This window comes from Bos javanicus, chromosome 12 (genome assembly GCF_032452875.1).
Source record: "Bos javanicus breed banteng chromosome 12, ARS-OSU_banteng_1.0, whole genome shotgun sequence".
NCBI classification, from domain to species: Eukaryota; Metazoa; Chordata; class Mammalia; order Artiodactyla; family Bovidae; genus Bos; species Bos javanicus.
In genome coordinates, this window is record NC_083879.1 from 20,789,838 (window position 1) to 20,812,190 (window position 22,353).

Genomic DNA, 22,353 nt, shown 5'->3' on the forward strand with positions numbered 1-22,353 from the left:
CTTCTTTTCACAGCTATTTGTAAGGCCTCCTCAGACAGCCATTTTGCCTTTTTGCATTTCTTTTTCTTGGGGATGGTCTCGCTCCCTGTCTCCTGTACAATGTCACGAACCTCAGTCCATAGTTCATCAGGCACTCTATCTATCAGATCTAGTCCCTTAAATCTATTTCTCACTTCCACTGTATAATCGTTAGGGATTTGATTTAGGTCATACCTGAATGGTCTAGTGGTTTTCCCTACTTTCTACAATTTAAGTCTGAATTTGGCTTCACACACACAGAGTATTATTCAGTCATAAAAAAATGAATAAAATCCTGTTTATTTGTGACAATATGGATGTACCTTGAAGGCATGAAGCAAAATAAATCAGAGAAAGACAAATACCATATGATCTCACTTATATGTGGCATTAAAAAAAAAAAAAACCTAACTCATAAATACAGAGTATTTAACTCATAAATGCAGATTGGTGGTTGTTACAGGTACATGATCAAAAGGTACAGACTTCCAATTCTAGAATTATAAGTCTGGTGATGCAATGTATAGCTTGGTGACTAGTTAACAATACTGTGTTATATATTGAAACTTGCTAGGAAAGTAGATTTAAAATTATCATTATGAGAAAAAAACATAAATGTGTGTGGTAGTCGATTAACTAGACTTACTGTGATCATTTCACAACATACACAAATAATGAATCAATATGTTGTACACCTGAGACTAATATGTCAGTTATATTTCAATAAAAATTTTAATCAAATTTAAAATAATTTTTAAAGACAACGTAGCCTTTTCCAGGAACAGTACTCTTAGTGGATATATGAAAACTACCCAGAGGACAGTGAAAGGAGATGCAAAATATGATGTTTTTATTTAGAACCAAAATCTGGTTTCTCATGTGAACCCACTGCCCAATGTTTTTGAGACTGCCCCTAACTTTTATTAGTCCCTAGGTTAAAAGGTCTTTAGCTCATTACATAACAGACAGTGCCACACTGGTTGTGTTCCTGGCAAGGACAGAACAAGAGGAAATGACCTTTCTCAGAACGAGGAGGTCTGAGGATGAGAGAGAATTTCCTGACTGTGATGGATCCGTGAGACACCACCCAGGCTTACTGGGTCAGGGGCAGAATCGCCCTTCCTAGGGATTCTGTCCATGGGTCTATTGGCACAAGATCCCTTGAAGAAGACCTCTTTACACTTCTTGCATTGCAAACTGCCCAGGTTCCACGCAAAGCTCATGGGTCACTTACTGCATGTCAGCTTTTTGGTGATTTCAGGGACACAAGAGATCTCCCTGGCTGGTTGCCTTAGGCAGTCACTGATGTAATGCTGAGTACCTTAGAGAAAGTTCCATGAATAGCAAAGAGGGAAATACTGGGTCCCAGTGAGTCAGCAAGCCTGCACTGCCTCAAAGAGAAGCAGACGAAGCTGTTCTGCAGGTACCGTGCCGCAGTCACTTGGAGAAGCTCCAGAGGGCAACCCTCAGAGCCGAAAGCTGGGGGATGGGGAGTGCGGGGCTGTGGGGAGGCTTCCCTGGACAGAAGGCACAGGGTTTCATTTCACCTTGAGAAAGTGCCCTGGGAGAAAGAGACAGACTTATGGACATGGGGAGAGGGGAGGGGAGGGTGAGATGCTTGAAAAGAGTAACATGGAAATTTACATGGGACCTAATTAAAAGCTTTTGCACAACAAAGGAAACTATTAGCAAGGTGAAAAGACAGCCTTCAGAATGGGAGAAAATAATAGCAAATGAAGCAACTGACAAACAACTAATCTCAAAATATACAAGCAACTCCTGTAGCTCAATTCCAGAAAAATAAACAACCCAGTCAAAAAATGGGCCAAAGAAATAAACAGACATTTCTCCAAAGAAGACATACAGATGTCTAACAAACACATAAAAAGATGCTCAACATCACTCATTATCAGAGAAATGCCAATCAAAACCACAATGAGGTACCATTTCACGCCAGTCAGAATAGCTGCTATCCAAAAGTCTACAAGCAATAAATGCTGGAGAGGGTGTGGAGAAAAGGGAACCCTCTTACACTGTTGGTGGGAATGCAAACTAGTTCAGCCACTATGGAGAACAATGTGGAGATACCTTAAAAAACTGGAAATAGAACTGCCATACAACCCAGCAATCCCACTGCTGGGCATACACAAAAAGGAAACCAGAATTGAAAGAGACATGTGTACCCCAATGTTCATCACAGCACTGTTTACAATAGCCAGGACATGGAAGCAACCTAGATGCCCATCAGCAGATGAATGGATAAGAAAGCTGTGGAACATATACACAATGGAGTATTACTCGGCCATTAAAAAGAATACATTTGAATCAGTTCTAATGAGGTGGATGAACTGGAGCCTATTATACAGAGTGAAGTAAGCCAGAAAGAAAAACACCAATACAGTATACTAATGCATATATATATGGAATTTAGAAAGATGGTAATGATAACCTTGTATGTGAGACAGCAAAAGACACACAAATGTATAGAACAGTCTTTTGGACTCTGTGGGAGAGGGAGAGGGTGGGATGATTTGGGAGAATGGCACTGAAACATGTGTATTATCATATGTGAAACAGATCGCCAGTCCAGGTTTGACGCATGAGACAGGGTGCTTGGGGCTGGTGCACTGGGATGATGCTGAGGGATGGGATGGGGAGGGAGGTGGGGGGGTTCAGGATGGGGAACACGTGTACACCCGTGGTAGATTCAGGTCAATGTATGGCAAAACCAATACAATGCTGTAAAGTAATTAGCCTCCAAAAAAATAATAATTAAAAAAAAAAACTTACATTACCATATGTAAAATAGATAGCTAACAGGAATTTGCTGTATGGCTCAGGAAACTCAAACAGGGGCTCTGTATCAACCTAGAGGGATGGGATGGGGCAGGAGATGGGAGGGAGGTTCAAAAAGGAGGGCATATATGTATACCCCTGATTCATGTTGAGGTTTAACAGAAAACAACAAAATTCTGTAAAGCAATTATCCTTCAATTAAAAAAAATAAGTTAAAATAAAAAGAAAGAAAAGTCCACTAGGAAAGAGCTTCTTGAAGCATCTGTGATGCTTCATTCTCAGCTTCTAGTGCTTCTGGTCAAGTCAGACAGGCAGACAAGAGCGGCCGGAAAGAGAGTCCTCGCCGGGGGAAGGACACAGAATGAAGGGCCTCCTTTGCACAAGTGAGTTGTCATTAGACAGGCAAGACCCTGCTTTTAGAAGCTGCCTTCTCTGCCTCCAGGTGGAGCTGGAGGAAACCACCCAGGGGGAGGGGAGCCCCGCAGCCACCCTCCTGCAGCTCCCCACCCCAGGGTCCTGCAGCCCACCAGCCAGCACTGTGCCAACTCGAATCCCACCCACCCAGCAGGCACCCCTCCAGTGGAAAATACTGGATGCCACCTCTCCTTAAAGCAGAAATCAGGGTTGATCTGGACTCCAGCCTTCATGATGCAGGGAAAATAAGAGCACAGACAGGTTTCCCTTAAATAAGCACAGTGACGAAAACCTCCGCAAAACCCACCGAGCTTTCATCCTCTGCCAGCTGTTCCTGATTTAAAGTCAAACTTAATCCCACTCTGTCTGTGATAGTGGAGAGTTCGGGTGTCCCCAGGCAGTTCCTAACACAGGAACCTTGGCCTTTTGCTTCTCATGGAGCAATGTTCACAGAGGCTTCCTTTTTCAGGCAAATTTAGATTGCAGACAGCCTCACCCAGAGCATGCCCCTTGAATAAGACCCTGAAGACCCAAGTTACAGGGCAGTACGTACTATTAGAGGAATCAGCCCTTGGGGAAAATAAGATAGATGTCCTTTTTTTAATAAATAAATAACCATACTTTTTTTTTTTTTTTTTTTTTAATTTTTGGCCTCACCACGCAGCATGTGGGAACCTTAATTCCCCAACCAGGGATCAAACCCATTGTCTCCTGCATTGGAAACATGGAGTTTTAACCACTGGACAGCCAGGAAAATCCCTCAACATCTTAATTAATAAACACTGTCTCTCCATTGAAAGCAGCTCCATTATCTGAGGACTTTCTTGTCTAAAGAACCTCACAACTTACTTTCACTCTTATTTAGCCAAACTCAAATGATTGGGAAAATCGGTTTCTCTCTTCAACAGCTACCCAGCTGTAACACCTCTCAGGCACACGTGGGCCTTCTGGGGCCATTCCTTACCTGCGCCCCAAGCTGCAACTCTTCACTCACACTTAAGCTCCTGTTACTTCACTCATGCTTAAGCTCCTGTCGGATACTTGGGTAGGGCGTGTGCTGAGCAAGCTCTCCCGTGTGAGGCACAGAGCTTTGCAGAGAAGATTATCACTAACCAGAGCAGCACAGCACAGAGTCAGATTGGCTGGTTGAGGTCCCGGGGATGCTGAGCACAGAGCAGCCAGCCCTGGGGAGTGGATCACATCCCTAGGAAGAACCAGCTGGGCTCAGCACCTTCCTCACCAAATTCAGCAAGGTCCCCATGCACATAAAATGCACATAGAGGGCATCCCCAGTGGGTCAGTGATAAAGAATCCACCTGCCAGTGCAGGGGCCATGGGTTTGATCCCTGGTCTGGGAAGACCCCACATGCTGTGGAGCAGCTAAGCCCATGTGCCTCAACTATTGCGCCTGTGCTCTAGAGCCCGAGGGGCCACACTGCTGAGCCCCTGTGCGCCCTACAGACCGTGCTCCATGAGAGAAGCCACCACGATGAGAAGCCCACTCACCCCAACTAGAGACGCAGCCCCCTGCTCACCACAACTAGAGAAAAGCCCACGCAGCAATGAAGACCCAGCATGGCCAAAAAAAAAAAAAAAACGCACATAGAATGGTCTAGGGGAGTGTGATCTTTAGGAGAACCATACCTTACAACCTGGACTAATTTAGGAGAACCATACCTTACAACCTGGTCTAAAAGTGTTTTGCATTGTATTCCTTAAAAATCTGTAATTTAGACCATCAGAAGTCTCTACAATTGCTGCTCTTGACCTTCAGCTCCCTAGGCCACCGTCAGCAGAACAGCTTGAGAATTTCAATATGCTGTACAGAGCCTGATGGGCAGGAAGAGAACCAGCAGGTCATGGGTTCACACACACACACCCCAACACACACACAGAATTAGAGACTGAGGATGAAAAGGATCAGTAATCCTCCCAGATTTCAGACAGTACTACAAAGCTACAATAATCAAAACGCCACAGGACTGGCACAAAAACAGACGTGTAGATCAATGGAATAGAAGGCCCAGATTAAACCCACACATCTAGAGTCAATTAATCTTCGACACAGGAGGCAAGAATATACAGTGGAGGAAAGTGGTACTGGGAAAGCTAGACAGTTGCTTGTAAACCAGTGAAGTCTGGACACTCACTCACACCATACAAAAAAAAACTCAAAATGGCTTAAAGGGAAAGTCGCTCAGTCTTGTCCGACTCTTTGTGACCCATGGACTGTAGCCCACCAGATCCTCTGTCCACGGAATTCTCCAGGCAAGAATACTGGAGTGGGTTGCCATTTCCTTCTCCAGGGGATCCTCCCGACCCAGGGATCAAACCTGGATCTCCTGCATTGCAGACAGATTCTTTGCCATCTGAGCCATCAGGGAAGCCCCATAAAATAACAAAGGTTTACTGTATAGCATGGTGAATTATATTCAATTATAATAACAAAAATGGAAAAGAATCTGAAAAAGGATATATATATGCATCCCCTGGCGAGGCTGCTCTCAGCTCTCAGGGCTCACCTCTGCTTTGATGAGCCAGCCTCCGTGCAGGCTGCTTCTGTGCCTCTGTGCCCTTCCATGCCATGCCTGCTGCCTTCCAGTTGGCAGATCCCTCCTTCACTTTCCAAGGTTTTGTCCAAGCGTGACTTCTTAAGGCAAGCTTTTCCTACCCTCTCCCCATGCTGCCTCACCCCTCTATAAAATCAACCCCCCTCCTCCTTTGCATTCCAATAGCGCTCACATATTGCCACTCACTTTATCATCATGAGAAACGCTGGGCTGGATGAAGCACAGTCTGGAATCAAGATTGCTGGGAGAAATGCCAATAACCTCAGATATGCAGATGACACCACCCTTACGGCAGAAAGCAAAAAAGAACTAAAGAGCCTCTTGATGAAAGTGAAAGAGGAAAGTGAAAAAGTTGGTTTAAAACTCAATGTTCAGAAAACTAAAATCATGGCATCCAGTCCCATCACTTCATGGCAAATAGATGGGGAAACAATGTAAACAGTGAAAAACTTTATTTTCTTGGGCTTCAAAATCACTGCAGATGGTGACTGCAGCCATGAAATTAAAAGACGCTTGCTCCCTGGAAGAAAAGCTATGACCAACCTAGACAGCATATTAAAAAGCAGAGACATTACTTTACCAACAAAGGTCCATCTAGTCAAAGCTATGGTTTTTCCAGTAGTCATGTATGGATGTGAGAGTTGGACTATAAAGAAAGCTGAGCGCCAAAGAATTGATGCTTTTGAACTGTGGTGTTGGAGAAGACTCTTGAGAGTCTCTTGGACTGCAAAAAAATCCAACCAGTCCATCCTAAAGGAAATCAGTCCTGAATATTCATTGGAAGGACTGATGCTGAAGCTGAAACTCGTTGGCCACCTGATATGAAGAAGTGACTCATTTGAAAAGACCCTGATGCTGGGAAAGATTGAAGGCAGGAGGAGAAGGGTGTGATGGTTAGATGGCATCACCGACTCGAAGGACATGAGTTTGAGTAAACTCCAGGAGTTGGTGATGGACAGGGAAGCCTGGCGTGCTGCAGTCCATGGTGTCACAAAGAGTTGGACACAACTGAGCGACTGAACTGAACTTATCATCGTGGCTTACTTCAATACATTTGAATGTTGTGTTGTTACTTTTGGGCGTTCGATATCTTGTCTTATTCAAAATTATCTCTGCCTGGTCCTCCAGACCTTTTCCACATCAGAGCACATAGAAAATGATAATATTTACATAGCAAGAGGCTGCCACTGAAAGAGACCTATATGTCAGCACACCTTTAATAACCCAGTCAAAGCTTAAGCAGTCCAGATGAGAAGCTCTGCAGGAAAGGCCCTCATTTAATATTGATTGAAAAAAAAATGATTCAATAAGTCTATTTATAGGATAAAGAAATATCTGAAGTTAAGCAAAGATCTTAGGAATGAAAGGAATGATCCTATGGATGGGGGGACATAATCAAGACTGAATATGACCCCAGCAAAAGGGTAAGATTGTGGATTTCTTACCCAGGTGGTCAGGGCCTCCTGACCACTACTAGACTCCAGCCCCAAGCTGACCCACAGCACTGCCTTCCTCGCACCTGGCCTCTCATCATTCAAACTGCTGGCTTCCTGCCCCTCACAACTCCCTCGCTTGCCTGCAAAGTGTCAGCCTCTGTGTGTCTTGGCCTCCCTCTCCCACCCAGCCTCCTCTCTACCTGCGCCTCCCGCTAGCAGCACAGCTGCCCATCTCCACGCCCACCTCCACGGACACTCCTCTGCTCCACCGACAGGCATGGCCTCTCCCCACTCCAGTCCGGCACTGTGCCTGTCATCACAGGCTTCTGTCTGAGTTCTTTTTGTCTCCTGTTCTTTCAATGAAATGTGCTTGCTGTGGTTGAAAACAGTCCTTCTCATTGTAGTTTCCCCTCCTTTACCTGTAACAGGTACAAGTAAGTGTACAGGACGTTGAACTAAACTTCCCAAGCAGTTGTGGGAAGACCATGTTCCTGTGTAACAGGGAGACGGGGATGTGTGCTGTCCAGGGTAGGGCCAGGGTCTCGTAGTCTTGCAGAGAGCCGGGAAATATCCCCTGGAGTAAACTGCACTTGGGTGTTTAAAAAAAAAATTCTTTCCTTATTTGGAAATTCATAAATGAAATTTATTGAGGGCAGAAGGAGAGGGGGTGACAGAGGATGAGATGGTTGGATGGCATCACTAACTCAACGGACATGAGTTTGAGCAAGCTCCGGGAGATGGTGAAGGACAGGGGAGCCTGACGTGCTGCAGTCCATGGGGTCACAAACAGTCAGACACGAAAGAGTGACTGAACAATAAATGAAATGATCCTATACTAAACAGAACCAGAATCACTGTCCCCACATCCATTATTTAACTGAAATTTTGCATTGTAAGTTTGGCCCGGAGGCCTGGGGAGCAGACCAGGAGGAAAACCTGAGAGCAGCAGCCCCAGGTGGGAACATACATTGGAAGAAAGGTTCCCAATTAATTCTGTGCAACGGAAACTCCTGCAGAGCTGCAGGGAAGGTGGGGGAGAGAACGGGAGGTCAGGGCTGAGCTGCTGAAGGATGAAACTGTCTGAGCCCCAGGGGCTTGCCCTTGCCCCTGTGGGGCATCCACGGGACTGGTCAGTAGTTAGCTGCCCACTCCCCTTACAGTCCCTGAAAGGGGACACAGAGGAGTCAGTGGTTCCTAAAGCAAGTCAAGTACATGCTCATTTCCTGATATCCCCTCGCTCACCAAAGGTTTACCGCCCTGAACCAAGGGCCAGCCCTGGGATGTGTCCCGATGGCCACACGTGCACTAGGATCAAGCCCATCCTGACGTTTCCACCCTGTCGTCAGTTGGGAGCACGTCCAAATGTTGGGGCTTCGGCCAGAGGGAAGCAGACCCTTCGAGCATCCTTTGTACTGGGAATGGTAACCCCTGTGTCCTCTGTCCCGCTCAGCCAGGCCTCAGGCCTGTGGCTAATCCACAGAGCATCCTTGCATGTGTGCTGGAAGAGGTCCTATTCCCTGTCGTGACAAGGGCCTGCCTGTCCTCCTGGGTTCGGGGATGTCTGCTCAGACTGAGAAGTCTGATCTGTCTTCCCCCAAGCTCTGCAATCTCTGTCTTCAGTTTAGAATTTGGAGAATGAAATTTATGTATGTATGTGTGTGTCCGACTCTTTGCGACCCCACCGAGCTCCTCTGTCCACGGGATTCTCCAGGCAAGAATACTGGAGTGGGTTGCCATTTCCTCCTCCAGGGGATCTTCCCCACGCAGGGATCGAACCCGTGTCTTTTACATCTCCTGCATTGGCAGACAGGCTCTTTACCACCAGGGCACCTGGGAAGCCCCAGTGACATTTCTGGCAGCGCTTTAGTGCCGAGACAGTTCTGGAAGTTTCCAAGAATCATCAGAAAGTGTGTTTCATGTTCTGTTTAGCAATGAATCCCCGTTGCCGGGTGGACCCCAGCCCGGCTCTGATAACGATGTCCCCTCTTGCCCCTACAGGCACAGAAGGGGCACAGGAAGCGCCCTAAACCCGGCAGGGCTCACCAGGCCTCAGAGCAGAAACCGTGCTCCACGTCTTCCCCGCGGGCCACTGCGCAGAGCCGGACCCCAGGCTGCTGCCCGCAGCCGCCACTGGACGCGTCACACCCGGGCCTCAGCCAGGCAGGTCCGTCTACCAGGCACCCGCAGGAATTTGCCAGACGAGCCACCAGCCCTCCCAGCCTCCCCTGGTCTTTCCAGCGAAGCAAGTCCTTGTTTTGTCTGCCCACCGGAGACCCCTCCCCGGCCTCCGCGGCAGAAGCGCAGCTGTCTGCAAGCATAGGCGGCCGGGGGCAGAGGGCGCCGGAGCGGGGGCACGGCCACCTCCTCTCCATCGATGACCTGGAGGGGGCCCAGGAGACAGACGTGGACACCGGGCTGCGGCTGTCCTCCTCCGACCTGTCTGTGGTCTCTGCCTACTCGGCACCCAGCAGGTTCTGCAGTCCCGAGGAAGCGCCGCGCCCCCCAGAACGAGGCAGCGGCCTCTGGTCAGAGCGCAGGGGCTTCAGAGAAGGACCCCTGCCCACTGCGGGCGGCGAGACCGCGGGGGCCTCCTGGGCCACCCTGCCTCTCTTCAAAGGGCCTTCAGGCTCCTCGGCCACAGCTGTCACTGCTCCCCCAGCTTTGGACACCTCCTCGCTCACAGAGACACCCCCAGAACTCCCTTCCGATGCCCCCCAGGCCCAGCAGACTGGCAGAGACGTCCTGGCACCCTCAGTGCCAGCCGGATGCGGGGACAATGACACGGAGGAATTCTATATCTGAGCACCCTCCACTCGTGTCTTTCAGAGCCACAGGCTTAGGTCCCACCTTGCCCTTCTGGGGTCTGCATGCCATCCGTGTTCTCAGCCCTGCTTCCCCAGGTCCATCCGGAGTCTGATGATCTGTCTCATGGGTCATTAACACCCTTGCCTGGCACCCTTTCTCACCCATGAGGTGGTGTATTTCTAGGGGCTCAATGGCATTTTAAAAGTCGATAAAGATCCTGGGATTTTTATGCAAATAAATTCTCAACAAATTTTTAGGTCATAAAATATATTTTTTAAATACTCAATTCCATTTAGGAAACGGTTTAATGCACTTACATAATTTAAATGCTTCCTATAATTATTTGAAAAGAAAACCTAGTCAGCTGGAGCTGATTGCACAATTTTTTTCATGATGTGAAGGAAAAATGACTAAAGCCAAAATGCTGAATGTGAGCAAGATAGCAAGCGACTTGGAGGAGAGGTCAGTGCTCGTGATGTCCACCTCAGTGGATTCTCCGTCTCTGTTTACCCTACCAGGGAGCAGTGGCCCTTAGGATTGCCAGGAACTGTTACAGTGAAAAGAGTCACCTTAGTAAAACAATAGATACATATCTGACTACAGTAATAATACCTCACTTCAGCACTATCACTACAGTGATGCCACGCACCATCCAAAAATCAGCATTTATGCAAAAGTGGCTAATAAGCTTTATACAGATTGAGCCTGAACAACAGACTCTTGGTGCATTTAAAATACAATTTGAGCTCCAAGAACTAGATTTGAATGCACTTTTCAAACACATTCACTGTAACAAGTCGGAGTCTACAGAAGACCACCACCTGGATTTATTTGGACCACTGAGGAAAAATCGTTCTTTGGGGTTACAGGATAGCAGGATATTAGACTTAGTGGGTAGGTATTCGTAAGATGCTTCCATTTTTAAATCTACAGTCTAAGGGCTATCTAGACATATATGTAAATGGGGCCACTTTTTATACTGCTTTCTCCAGTAAACATGCATTGTCATTTTTTCTTTTTTAAACAATTTGTAACTATTTTAACTGGCATTTTCATTGCACTGAGTAGTAAATGCCCTCCTCTGTTCTCCAAGTGGGAAGCTTTGCACAAGATGCTGTCCTGAACCAACACTGCTGCACGAGTGCAGAGGAGCCTTAGTTAAAGCTGGAGCTCTGACCTGACCTTGGTCTTGTCTGTGGTTGCCTGCTTCTGTCAAAGCGTGAAAGAAAGAAAAGAAAGTGAAGTCGCTCAGTCGTGTCCGACTCTTGGCGACCCCATAGACTGTAGCGTACCAGGCTCCTCTGTCCATGGGATTTTCCAGGCAACAGTACTGGAGTGGATTGCCATTTCCTTCTCCAGGGGATCTTCTCAACCCAGGGCTCGAACCCTGGTCTCCCACATTGCAGACAGATGCTTTACCGTCTGAGCCACCAGGGAAGTCGCAGCGTGAATGGTATTCAGATCTCACGTCTCTCCCACTCCAGCAAGGGAATGTTTACAGTCCCCACCTTGGGGACTCGGCAGTGCCAAGTGCTGGCATCGGGAGCCACACCAAGCTGTTCCTGGTTGCCGTGTGCCTTTGGAGAAGAAGAGTGTGGACTTGCCATGCTCCTGTCCCTCCCTGGTGCTCCGCGCCTGGATGACTCGTGGCCCAGTTTACACCTCCCTGGAAGTGCCCACGCCAGCCCAGACGGGGCTTCAGAATCCTCCTCAACACAATCCTCCCCGACACAATCCTCCCAGCAGCCCTCACTAGGCATCACACTTGAGCCAAAGTCTTTGCCGTCCCTGTAGTGAGAACCTTCTCTCCTACCCTGAACAGCCCGGATACTCCAGGACTGCTGTTGTTTAGTCACTCAGTCGTGTCCGACTCTTTGCGACCCTATGGACTGTAGCCTGCCAGGCTCCTCTGCCCATGGGATTCTCCAGGCAAGAAGACTGGAGTGGGTTGCCATGGCCCCCTCCAGGGGATCTTCCCAACCCAGGGATCAAACCTGTGTCTTCTCTGTCTCCTGCATTGGCAGGTGGATTCTTTACCACTGAGCCACCAGGGAAGCCCTTCCAGGACTACAGATTACAATACTGTACTCTGATTTAAGCACATAAAATTATTTTCTTTTATAATTATATACCAGGAGTGAGCAAACTTTCTATAAAGGGCTAAATAATATTTTAGTCTTTGCCAGTCATACGGTCTCTGTCGAAACTACTGAACTCTGTCCTGATAGTGTGAAAGCAGCCAAGGATATGTAAATGAAGGGAAGTGGCTGAGTTCCAAGAAAATTTACTTTACAAGAACAGGTGGAGGGTCAGACTTGGCCCGAGAGTCATAGTTGGCCAGCCCTTGTGTTCGACTGAGGTTGACTTGAGACTTGAGATCTCAGCCACAGTCGATGATGAAGAACGGAGGTCTGCATCCCTCTGCAGCTGTGATGCCCAAGACCAAGAAAACGCGCTCCTGGGACCACACTGATGACTACAGAACCGCAGGGCTCAGAGCAGTGTGGGGCTTCTTGCCCCAGAGATGATGCCTAGAAAGCCACTGGCTGTCTACCTGCTGCTCGGAAATGGGACTCACAGCCTGTAGCTGAGGATGCAAAGCAACATGCTAACCATTGAGGTGTTGATGTAGCCTCCAAGGACCAGGAGGCAAGCTCAGGACAGCAAAGTCACTGGGGTATCATGAGTGGACTGTCAGCCAGGCAATGGCTCCTCCAGTCTTCACCCTTCAGCAGCGCCCTTAGCTCAGAATACTCACACACGCCCGCTACTTCAGAGCCAACTCGGGTGCAGTCTGCCTTCACCCTTTTTCTCACTGAGCCCTCACCCCAGCACAGTGAGTCTACCAAACTGAGTGACAGCAAAGGATGTCAGCAAACCTCTTCCATAACAGGAAATGCAAGATGTCCCATAACATGAGAAGAGGAGAGAAGCCCAGCACGGACCACACTCAGACACTCCCCTCCCTGCAGACAGCAGTCTCTCTGGGGAGGAGGAGCCCCAGAGGCACTGCTGGGGTTCAGCTCCCTTTGCTGACCCGCCTCTAGCGCTGTCCTCATCCAGGAGGGCTCCTGATACTCCCTGGTGGATCCTGACCCTTTCAGATTATTATTGTGGTAGATGCTGGCTGGCATACAGTAGGTGCTCAATAAATTTTGTCAATTTTTAAAAGCTGCAGTCATCTCCTAAATTATTTTTCTCCTGGAAAAGAAAATTCTTGATGGAAGACCTATATTTTAGCTGTAGTTTCTTGTTGTTTAACAGATAAAATGTGTCCTTGACCTTGCATTTCTCTCCCCAGCATTGCCCCAGGGGTCATGTTAATAAGTGCCCCGGTCTAGCTCACAGGCCATCCCTTACTTGCCCCTTTTCCAAATAAGACTCCCCAGATTACTGCTCACAGTCCCACCATGGTCTCACCTGTGGTGTAGTGGTGTTAGTCACTCAGTCGTGTCCAACTCTCTACGACCCCATGGACCAGGCTCCTCTGTCCATGGAATTCTCCAGGCCCGAATACTGGAGTGGGTTGCCATTCCCTTCTCCAGGGGATCTTCCCAACCCAGGGATTGAACCCAGGTCTCCTGCATTGCAGGCGGATTCTTTACCATCTGAGCCACCAGGAAGATCCACCTAGTATCCATTAGTATCGCTACTTGGTATATGCTTTAAAGAGCAAATGTTTCTTGGGGGTCCCTAATGGGCCAAGCCCTACAGAAGCCATCCTGGGTCACCCCGGTTGGGTCTCCCGTGGAGGAGAGTGGTGAGCCCCTGAAGAGACTTTTGTGTTGGTGGAGGGGCTGATGTGCGGTGACCACCGTGGTGGTAGCACCGGGGGCTGCTTGATCCCTGAGACCCAAGGACAGCAGGGCAGTCACGTGGAAGCCCGCTGAGCTGCACCGTCCAGTGCCTTCCGGGTGAGGCCAAGTGTTTACTTGTATCCGGAAGACCCTGGAGCGCATGGCTGATCTCTTTAGCCCCTTCGTCAAACAGGAGAAATCCAAGTACTTCCTGTTCCCCTACTGGGCCTTCTGTAGATGAATGAATTCTCCAATCCACCAGGTAAGAGGCACCTGAGTAGACTCATAGAATTTCTAGAAGAGATTTTTTTTTTTTTAAGAGCAAATAAAAACTGTTGAGAGCTTCTCCCTTGCAAGGCCTCAGAACACTAATCAGAGCCACTTCTGGCCAGTGATCCCAAGTCCAAATTTCAGGAGAACAGTGGGAATAGTTGGACGGCTGCCTCCCCGTGCCCCCCACCCTTCCGACCTCCACCCCTGCCCAGGGTCACATTGCTCCACATTCTTGGTCTGAACATGAATATGCCCCTCAATGATCTGCAGTATTCCACTCCTCTTTAATTCTCTGGAAACACAACTGATCAGATACTATTAGATGCTTGAAGAAACAAGAAATTGACGTGAATAAAAATGGCTTTTCAAAGGAAACATCTTTTGTCACAGTTATAACACATGGATTCAAGAAGAGTCAAGAACCTGAATTTAAAGGTTTTTTTAATAGAATTACATTCTCCCAACTTCCACGGAAGGCTTTTTTACAAAATGGCTTTGAATGGCATAACTTCTCTGAGTGAATAATGGAAGCAAACATTAATGGTAATTAATGTTGACACCCTCGGGTCTTTTTAAAAGTCAGTTTCTATTTCACAGGTGTGATAACTGTTGTCCAGTTATGTGCCCAACATTAGGGCAGTATGTTCATTTCAGACAGAAGTCACCAGGAAAGCTGAAAGGCCCCTTCCCGGTGCCCCCATAACACACCTCCTAAACTCTCCATTTGTGAGGAGGGTCCCACCTCCCGCTCTCCCAGATGGTGTCACTAATGGAGCTGCTTCCATGGGGGACACATGGCTCCCAGTTGACCTGATCTGGTTCAGACTCGCCTCACCTTATTTGAAACATTGATTTTGTAAGTTGAACACCTGAAAGAAGCCAACCAGGCTCCCCTAGGTTAGCTTTGCCCAGGCCGTAGAACTATATACCCAGAGCATTGTGGAGAGGAGCAACTCGAAACGTGCTTAGCACAGTCCAAGAAGTACGCGGTTATAAGAAACACTTTTAGGCCAGATCGCCTGGCTAAGGATGGCTGCAGGAAACCTTTGGTGCCACCTAGTGGCCGGCCAGTGACTGCCCTTTCCTTTGCAGAAGACTCCGCCCTGATGAACACCAGAGATGCTTCACTTCCATTTATTATTCTGCATTTAATTATTTTATTTCCACAAGGTATTGAAGCCACTGAAATTGCAGTGACATAAGACGATGCAAAGAGAATTAGGAAATCGGGGCTAAGGGAAAGAAAGAGCAGAAATATGCCAACAGTAAAGAAAACTGCTGCAGATGAATTTCCTAGAAGCCAAAGCAAAAAGGGAAATGTGAGCAGCACAGTGGTTCATGTTTGTTAATATAATGAGAAACCCTAGTGACACTGTCCTATTTCATTGTAATTTAAGTTGCCTCAATGTTATGTCTCAAGAGAAACCCAAGTTTTTCTTAGCAAAGAGGTACACTGTCACTTTCTCCTCACAGACTGAGAATGAACTTACGGTTACCAGGGCAGAAGGGACGGGGAGGAGGGATAGATTGGGATTTGGGGATTTACATGTACACACTGATGTATGTAAAACGAATAACCGGGCTTCCCTGGTGGTCCAGTGGTTAAGAATCCACCTTGAAATGCAAGGGACATCGGTTCGCTCTCTGGTCCCAGAAGATGCCTCAGAGCAACTAAATTATTAAGAGCAGCCACAATTATTAAGCCTGTGCTCTAGAGCTTAAGTCTGTGAGTCTGGGAGCCCTAGAGTCCATGCTCTGCAACAAGAGAAGCCACTGTAATGAGAAGCCCGTGTAGCACAACCAGACAATAGCCCCTGCTCGCTGCAACTAGAGAAAACCCTCCTGCAGCAACAAAGACCCAGAACAGCCGAAAATAAATGAATATTTTAAGGAAAAAAAAAAATAACAAGGACCTAGCACAGGTGAGCTCTGCTTAATATTCTATAATAACCTAAATGGAAAAAGAATTTGAAAAAGGACAGATAACATGTATATGCATAACTGAATCACTCAGCTGTATATCTGAAACGAATACAACATTGTCAATCAGCTATACTCCCGTATATAAAAATAAAATCGCTTTCTCAGAAGGGGGTTTTCATGAGGGATTTTCTCTGTAGGATGATGACTTTGGTCCAAGTTGGCAGCTTTCCTTGACTGAAGGATGGAGTTTACAAAGGCTGGAGGGGCGGACACAACCTCATGCTTTGGGTGAGCCTCCCTGGACATCTCCAGTCACACTGTGGAAAGAGGGCAACTTGGCCCTGGGCAGGAAGCCTGGAAGCTGGCCTCTGGTCTCTTGAGACCAGATCTGTTTGGCAAATGGAGAGCCACTGGTGAGACTGACATCCTCCTGGGAGAATGCAGGCTGTACCCGTGGTTCTAGCCTGTGTGGATAGAGAGCCCTTGTCTAGCCCCCTGCACCCTCATCCACATCCTGCCCTTCCAAAGTCACCGCCAAGTCTCTGACAGCGCCCCCTCGTGGTTAAAAGGCCTTCTAGCACTTTGAAAACTGAGTTGCTAAGTCCTTTCTGACTCTTTATTGGAGAAGGAAATGGCAACCCACTCCAGTGTTCTTGCCTGGAGAATCCCAGGGACGGGGAGCCTGGTGGGCTGCCGTCTATGGGGTCGCACAGAGTCGGACATGACTGAAGTGACTTAGCAGCAGCAGCTCTGACTCTTTGAGACCCCATGGACTGTAGCCCACCAGCCTCCTCTGTCCATGGAATTCTCCAGGCAAGAATACTGGAGTGGGTTGCCATTCCCTTCTCCAGCGAATCTTCCTGATGCAGGGACTAAAGAGTCTCCTGCATTGCAGGCAGATTCTTTACCATCTGAGTCACCTGGCAAGCCCTTTGAAGCCCTTTCATAAATCCCCTCAACCCACCCTCCACTAAGATTCCTGAAAAGTGATAAGAATTCCATTCCCTGCACCTCTTTCTTCATTGATCTGAGTAAATTTACTTATTCATTCAACAAGTATTTACTAAGTCCCACTATGTGTCGAGGCTTCCCAGGTGGGGCAGTGGTAAAGAATCCGCCCGCCAATGCAGGAGATGCAAGAAACGTGGGTTTGATCCCTGGGTCAAGAAGATCCCTTGGAGTTGGAAATGGCAACCAACTCCAGTATTCTTGCCTGGAAAACTGCATGGACAGAGGAGCCTGGTGGGCGACAGTCCATTGGGTCAGAAAGACTTGGACACAACTGAACGCACGCACGTGCACATTACGTGTCAGGCAGGGGCTATTTGTGCCTTTTTTTTTTTAATTGGAGTGGCCGAAAAGTTGGTTCAGGTTCTTCTTTAGGAGCTTATGAAACCCAAATGAACATTTGGCCAATAATTTCTAGGAGAGATTTATTTGAAGAAATATTACAACATATAAAAACTACATAGACAATTTCCACTCATATGCTGGTAAATTCGGTATAACAATAAAAAAAAGAAACCTTTTATGATCCAGGATGAACAAGGTACTGCACAGTTTGATCACTAAGTCAAATCAGGGTACAAGCAAACCACACGGAGCAGTTTTGTATCAGCCCAGGGGACCTGGGATTCAATGGGAGAGACATAATCTCATCCTACTCCCATCATGACTAGTTATTCTTCCCTGTAGATTTTATACAGGTGGCTCAGACAGTAAAGAATCCGCCTACAATGAGGAGACCTGCTCGAGTTCAATCCATGGGTCAGGAAAATTCCCTGGAGAAAGGAATGGCAACCTATTCCAGTATTCTTACCTGGAAAATTCCAAGGACAGAGAAGCCTGGTGGGCTACAGTCCATGGGTTTGCAAAGAGTCAGGCATGACTGAGTGACTAACACTTTGCTTCATAGATTTTACAATCCTCCTAAAGGATCTAACACAGTTACATATACAGAGCCTCAGGTTTTGGCATCAGGTTAACCTGGCTTCCCATTCTGACCCCACCACTCTGACCACCCCTTCCCACTCTGACCACCCCTTCCCACTCTGACCCCATCACTTTGGGAACCCAGGGCAAAGTTAATTAACTTCTCTGAGCCTCAGTTTTATCATCTGTAAAATATGGATGACAACACCTACCCTGGAGGGTTACTATGAGAATTAGGTTACATAATTTGTGTGGAGGGCTTTCCTGGTAGCTCAGCTGATAAAGAATCTGCCTGCAATGCAGGAGATCCTGGTTTGATTCCCAGGTGGGGAAGTTCCCCTGGAGAGGGGAGAGGCTACCCACTCCAGTATTCTTGGGCTTCCTTGGTGGCTCGGATGGTAAAGAATCCATCTGCAATGCTGGAGACCTGGGTTCAATCCCTGGGTTGGGAAGATCCCCTGGAGGAGGAAATGGCAACCCACTCCAGTATTCTTGCCTGGAGAATCCCATGCACAGAGGAGCCTGGTGAGCTACAGTCCATAGGGTTGCAAACAGTCGGACACAGCTGAGTGACTAAGCACAGCACAGTTTGTGAGGAAGTCGCTGTACTGCCTGCAGCACAGCGGCATTTCGTAAAGGCAGATGCTCTTTCCCTTCCCTCGGGCTTCATAGCGGCCCTGTACTCTGCTCACCTGACATCTGCCTCCTTCACAGACTGCTCAGTGCCAGGAGGACAAGACAGGGTTTGGTTTCAACATGCTCTATAATCCGCGATTCCACCATCACCTCTCCACCGTCTCTCTGGACAGATTCCACCAGATCGTCATCTTTCAGATCCCATCGGAAAGTCATCTTTCCATCATCACACCCTCCATCCACCTCCCTGGCTTGTCTCTCTTCTGCATCTCAAGCCACTGCCAGCAAAACCAAACCCTCATGCTTGTTACCACTCAGCAAGAAAGCTGTTCTTTCTCCCAGCTCCCCAGTTCTGAGCTGCCCTTCCCTAAACACACTCTCTCCCCACAGCTCCCCACCCGATCCCCCAAGCCTACAAAACCTGTGCTCCCTTCTCTTCGCCAGTTCCCCATCTCTACACTCCCCTCCTCCCTCGTGGGTTCCAGACCCACCGAACCCCACTGGATCCCAGGGCTGACTGGCTCACTGTGGCCTCCATGGCATCTGCAACCCCCCACCCCACCCTCTTGCCTCACCTGCCGGGCCCCCAAGTCGAGCTGTCCTGCGCTTTTGCTGTTTCCACTCTGAAATTGCCAGACCACAAGCAGTCCACCCACCCATGACTACTCGGCCAACTTTCACTGCACACTTACAGGCCTCAATTGTTCCAACCTGTTCCAACTTCCCGAATGCTCTCTAAACTCTGCCTGCATGACTCCCAGACTAACCTTGGCCCAGAACCATCCATCACCCCCGCAGGCCCCCACCTGACCCCATAAGATGGGAGTGATTCGAACGAGGTCACAAGCAACAAGAGACTGATGTGTAGAAGAGACCTACTGCCTGCTCCTCTGCCCTCGGAAGTGGTCTGAAGACTGAAAACGCAACCGGGGGCAATGGAGGAAAAACAGGTGAACGTAGCAAGGAGACCACTCATCCTCTTGCCACACCAAGAATTAGTCCCGCTTCCTGCAAAACGAGCCTCCGGTGCCCAGAGCAAGTCAACCAGCCCAGGCCAGCGGCTCTGCCACTCTCCTTGGCCAGAAAGCTCAAGGCGGTCTGGGCCTGTGTTTACCCCAAGCTGGTTCTGCAGACCCACAGTGGCCTCTTTGCTCCTTTGGTGGGTGTCAGAGCTCACAGCCATGCCCAGGCTTCCGGGAGTGTCCCCAGGCACGGCTGTGCCCCACTGGGATGCCGTGAACTGCTGCTGCTGTGTAGGGGTGCACTTCCGGGTGCCTATAACCCAGCCACGTGTAACCGTGACCATCCCCAGGGACTGCCTGGTCACAGCTCTGTTCTGGGTCTCACCCAGCCTTTGCACTCAGATTAGGTAAGCACTAGACCCTTCACACTCAGGCACACCCCGTCCTGCGGGTCAGACCTGAGCTTTCAACTACCTGCTGTATAATCCCCTAATGGACGTGTCTGGTTCCTCCATGTCCCCCAATCAATAAGACCCACGTTAAACTACTGCCACACCTTCACACGCCTGAAAGGACCAGCTCCTTCTTCTCCAGGATTCCTCAGTTCTGTAACAGTTTTGTAACAGTTTTGTCTCTCTCCTCGTCATTCACATTCGAAAACCCAGAGCAAAGCACCCAAACAGGTTAGTAGAAAGAAACGGGATTTTGGAGTCAACCTACCCAAATGTGAACGTCATCACTTACTGCCTGAGGACCCCAGGTGGCGCAAGTGGTAAATAACTCACCTGCCAATGCAGGAGACAGAAGAGACACAGGTTCCATCCCTGGGTTGGGGAGATCCCCTGGAGGAGAGCATGGCAACAACTCACTCCAGTATTCTTGCCTGAGAATCCCATGGACAGAGGAGCTTGGCAGGCTCTAGTCCATGGGGTCGCAGAGAGTCAGACACGACTGAAGCGACTTAGCACAGACGCTTACTGCCTGTGTGACCCAAATCAAAGGAACTTTATTTCTCGCCCTTGGTTTCCTCCTTTGCAAAGTGGCGTGAATCAGAGCTGGTCCAGGGTAGTCAAGGGAGCCACTCACCTCAGAGGCAAAATTTAAGAGGGTGCCAAAAACGCACCCAGCAAGACTAAGAATATTTTAATGAAAAAGCTCTTTGTCTAGGGTCATTCTGAGCAATCAGTGAAATCAAGAGGCAAAGCCCGACACAACAAGAGGTCATTTTTCAAATCAGCCAAGGTTTTAAAATTAATACACAATTTATGTTTATACATGGCTGTTAGCAGTAATTGGTACAATATTTTTGGAAAGAAGTATGGCAATAGATACGTCAGTAGCCGCAGAAATGCTCAAGGATGGTAATTCACTTTCCAGGACTCTCTCTTAAGAAAATTATCTCAAACAGAGGTAAAAACATGCATCTGTTTATCATGTAGAATTTATAATAGCAAATCATTGGGGAACAACCTGAATGTATATGTGTGTATATATATATATACACACACATATATAATACATAAATATAAGTACATATATAGATATATATACATTTTTCTTGATCATGTAAAACAACGCAGAGAAAAACAGATTGTAAAGAAGCATGTCAAGCATTTTTCCAAAGAGGAAATGCAGGTGGCCAGCAGGCACATAAAGTGGCTGATTCAAGTTGATGTATGGCAAAAAACCATCACAATATTGTAAGGTAATTACCCTCCAATTAAAATTAATTAAAAAGAAAAGATGCTCAACGTTGCTAATCATCAGAGAAATGCAAATCAGAACCAGAAGAAGGTATCACCTCACACACATCAGAAAAGCTGCCACCAGAAAGACCACAAATAACAAATGCTGGCCAGGATGTAGAGAAAGGGTGTTGGCGGAAAAGTAGAAAATACACTGTTGGTGGAAAAGTAAATTGGTTCAGCCACTGTGGAAAACGGTAGGGAGGTTTCTCAACAAAGTGAAACTGGAACTACCACACGACTCAGCAGTTTCACTCCTGAGTCTATATTTGAGGGAAACAAAAACACTAATTTGACAAGATACACGCACTCCAATGTTCATTGCAGCATTATTTACAATTGCCAAGGTATGGCAGCAACCTAAGTGTCCATCAACAGGTGAACGGATAAAGTCGATGTGGTACATACATACAATGGAATATTATTCATCCATTAAAAAGAATGAAATAAAGCCATTGCAGCAACATGGAAGGACCTAGAGAGCGTCATACTGAGTGAAATAAGCCAGAGAAGGAGAAATATCATGACATCCCGGATACGGGGAATCTAAAGAGAAATGCTACAAATGAACCTATTTACAAAACAGAGACTCACAGACAGGAAATGAACTTATGGTTGCCAAAGGGGAAGGGATAGTTAGGGACTCTGGGAAGGTCATGTACACGCTGCTGTATTTAAAATGTATAACCAACAAAGACCTATTATATAGCACATGGAACTCCACTCAATGTTATGTGCCGGCCTGGATGGGAGGAGGCCTGGGGAGAAGATATACATGTACATGTATGGCTGAGGTCCTCTGCTGCTCACCTGAAACGACCACAGCATTATTAATTGGCTATACCCCAATACAGGATTAAAAGTTTATTAAAGTTACCAAAAAAAAAAGAAAAAGATGTGGTATACACACACAACGGAATACTACTCAACCATAAAAAGAGAGTGAAATTTTGCCATTTGCAACAATGTGGATAGCCGCAGAGGGTATTATGCTAAGTAAGATAAGTTAGACAAAGCAAGACAAATACTGTATATCACTCATGTGT

The 22,353-nt window shown here is 47.6% G+C and overlaps 1 protein-coding gene across 1 annotated transcript in view; it reads left to right on the forward strand.

Moving 5' to 3' along the window:
* The window catches only part of FAM124A (family with sequence similarity 124 member A), a 121,226-nt gene extending 105,054 nt beyond the window's left edge, over positions 1-16,172 (forward strand). The window contains exon 4 of the mRNA XM_061434669.1: positions 9,233-16,172. Within this exon, the coding sequence (XP_061290653.1) occupies positions 9,233-10,036 (804 nt within the window). The 3' untranslated portion in view covers positions 10,037-16,172. The remainder of the gene's footprint in view (positions 1-9,232) is intronic.
* Positions 16,173-22,353: the final 6,181 nt, after the last annotated feature.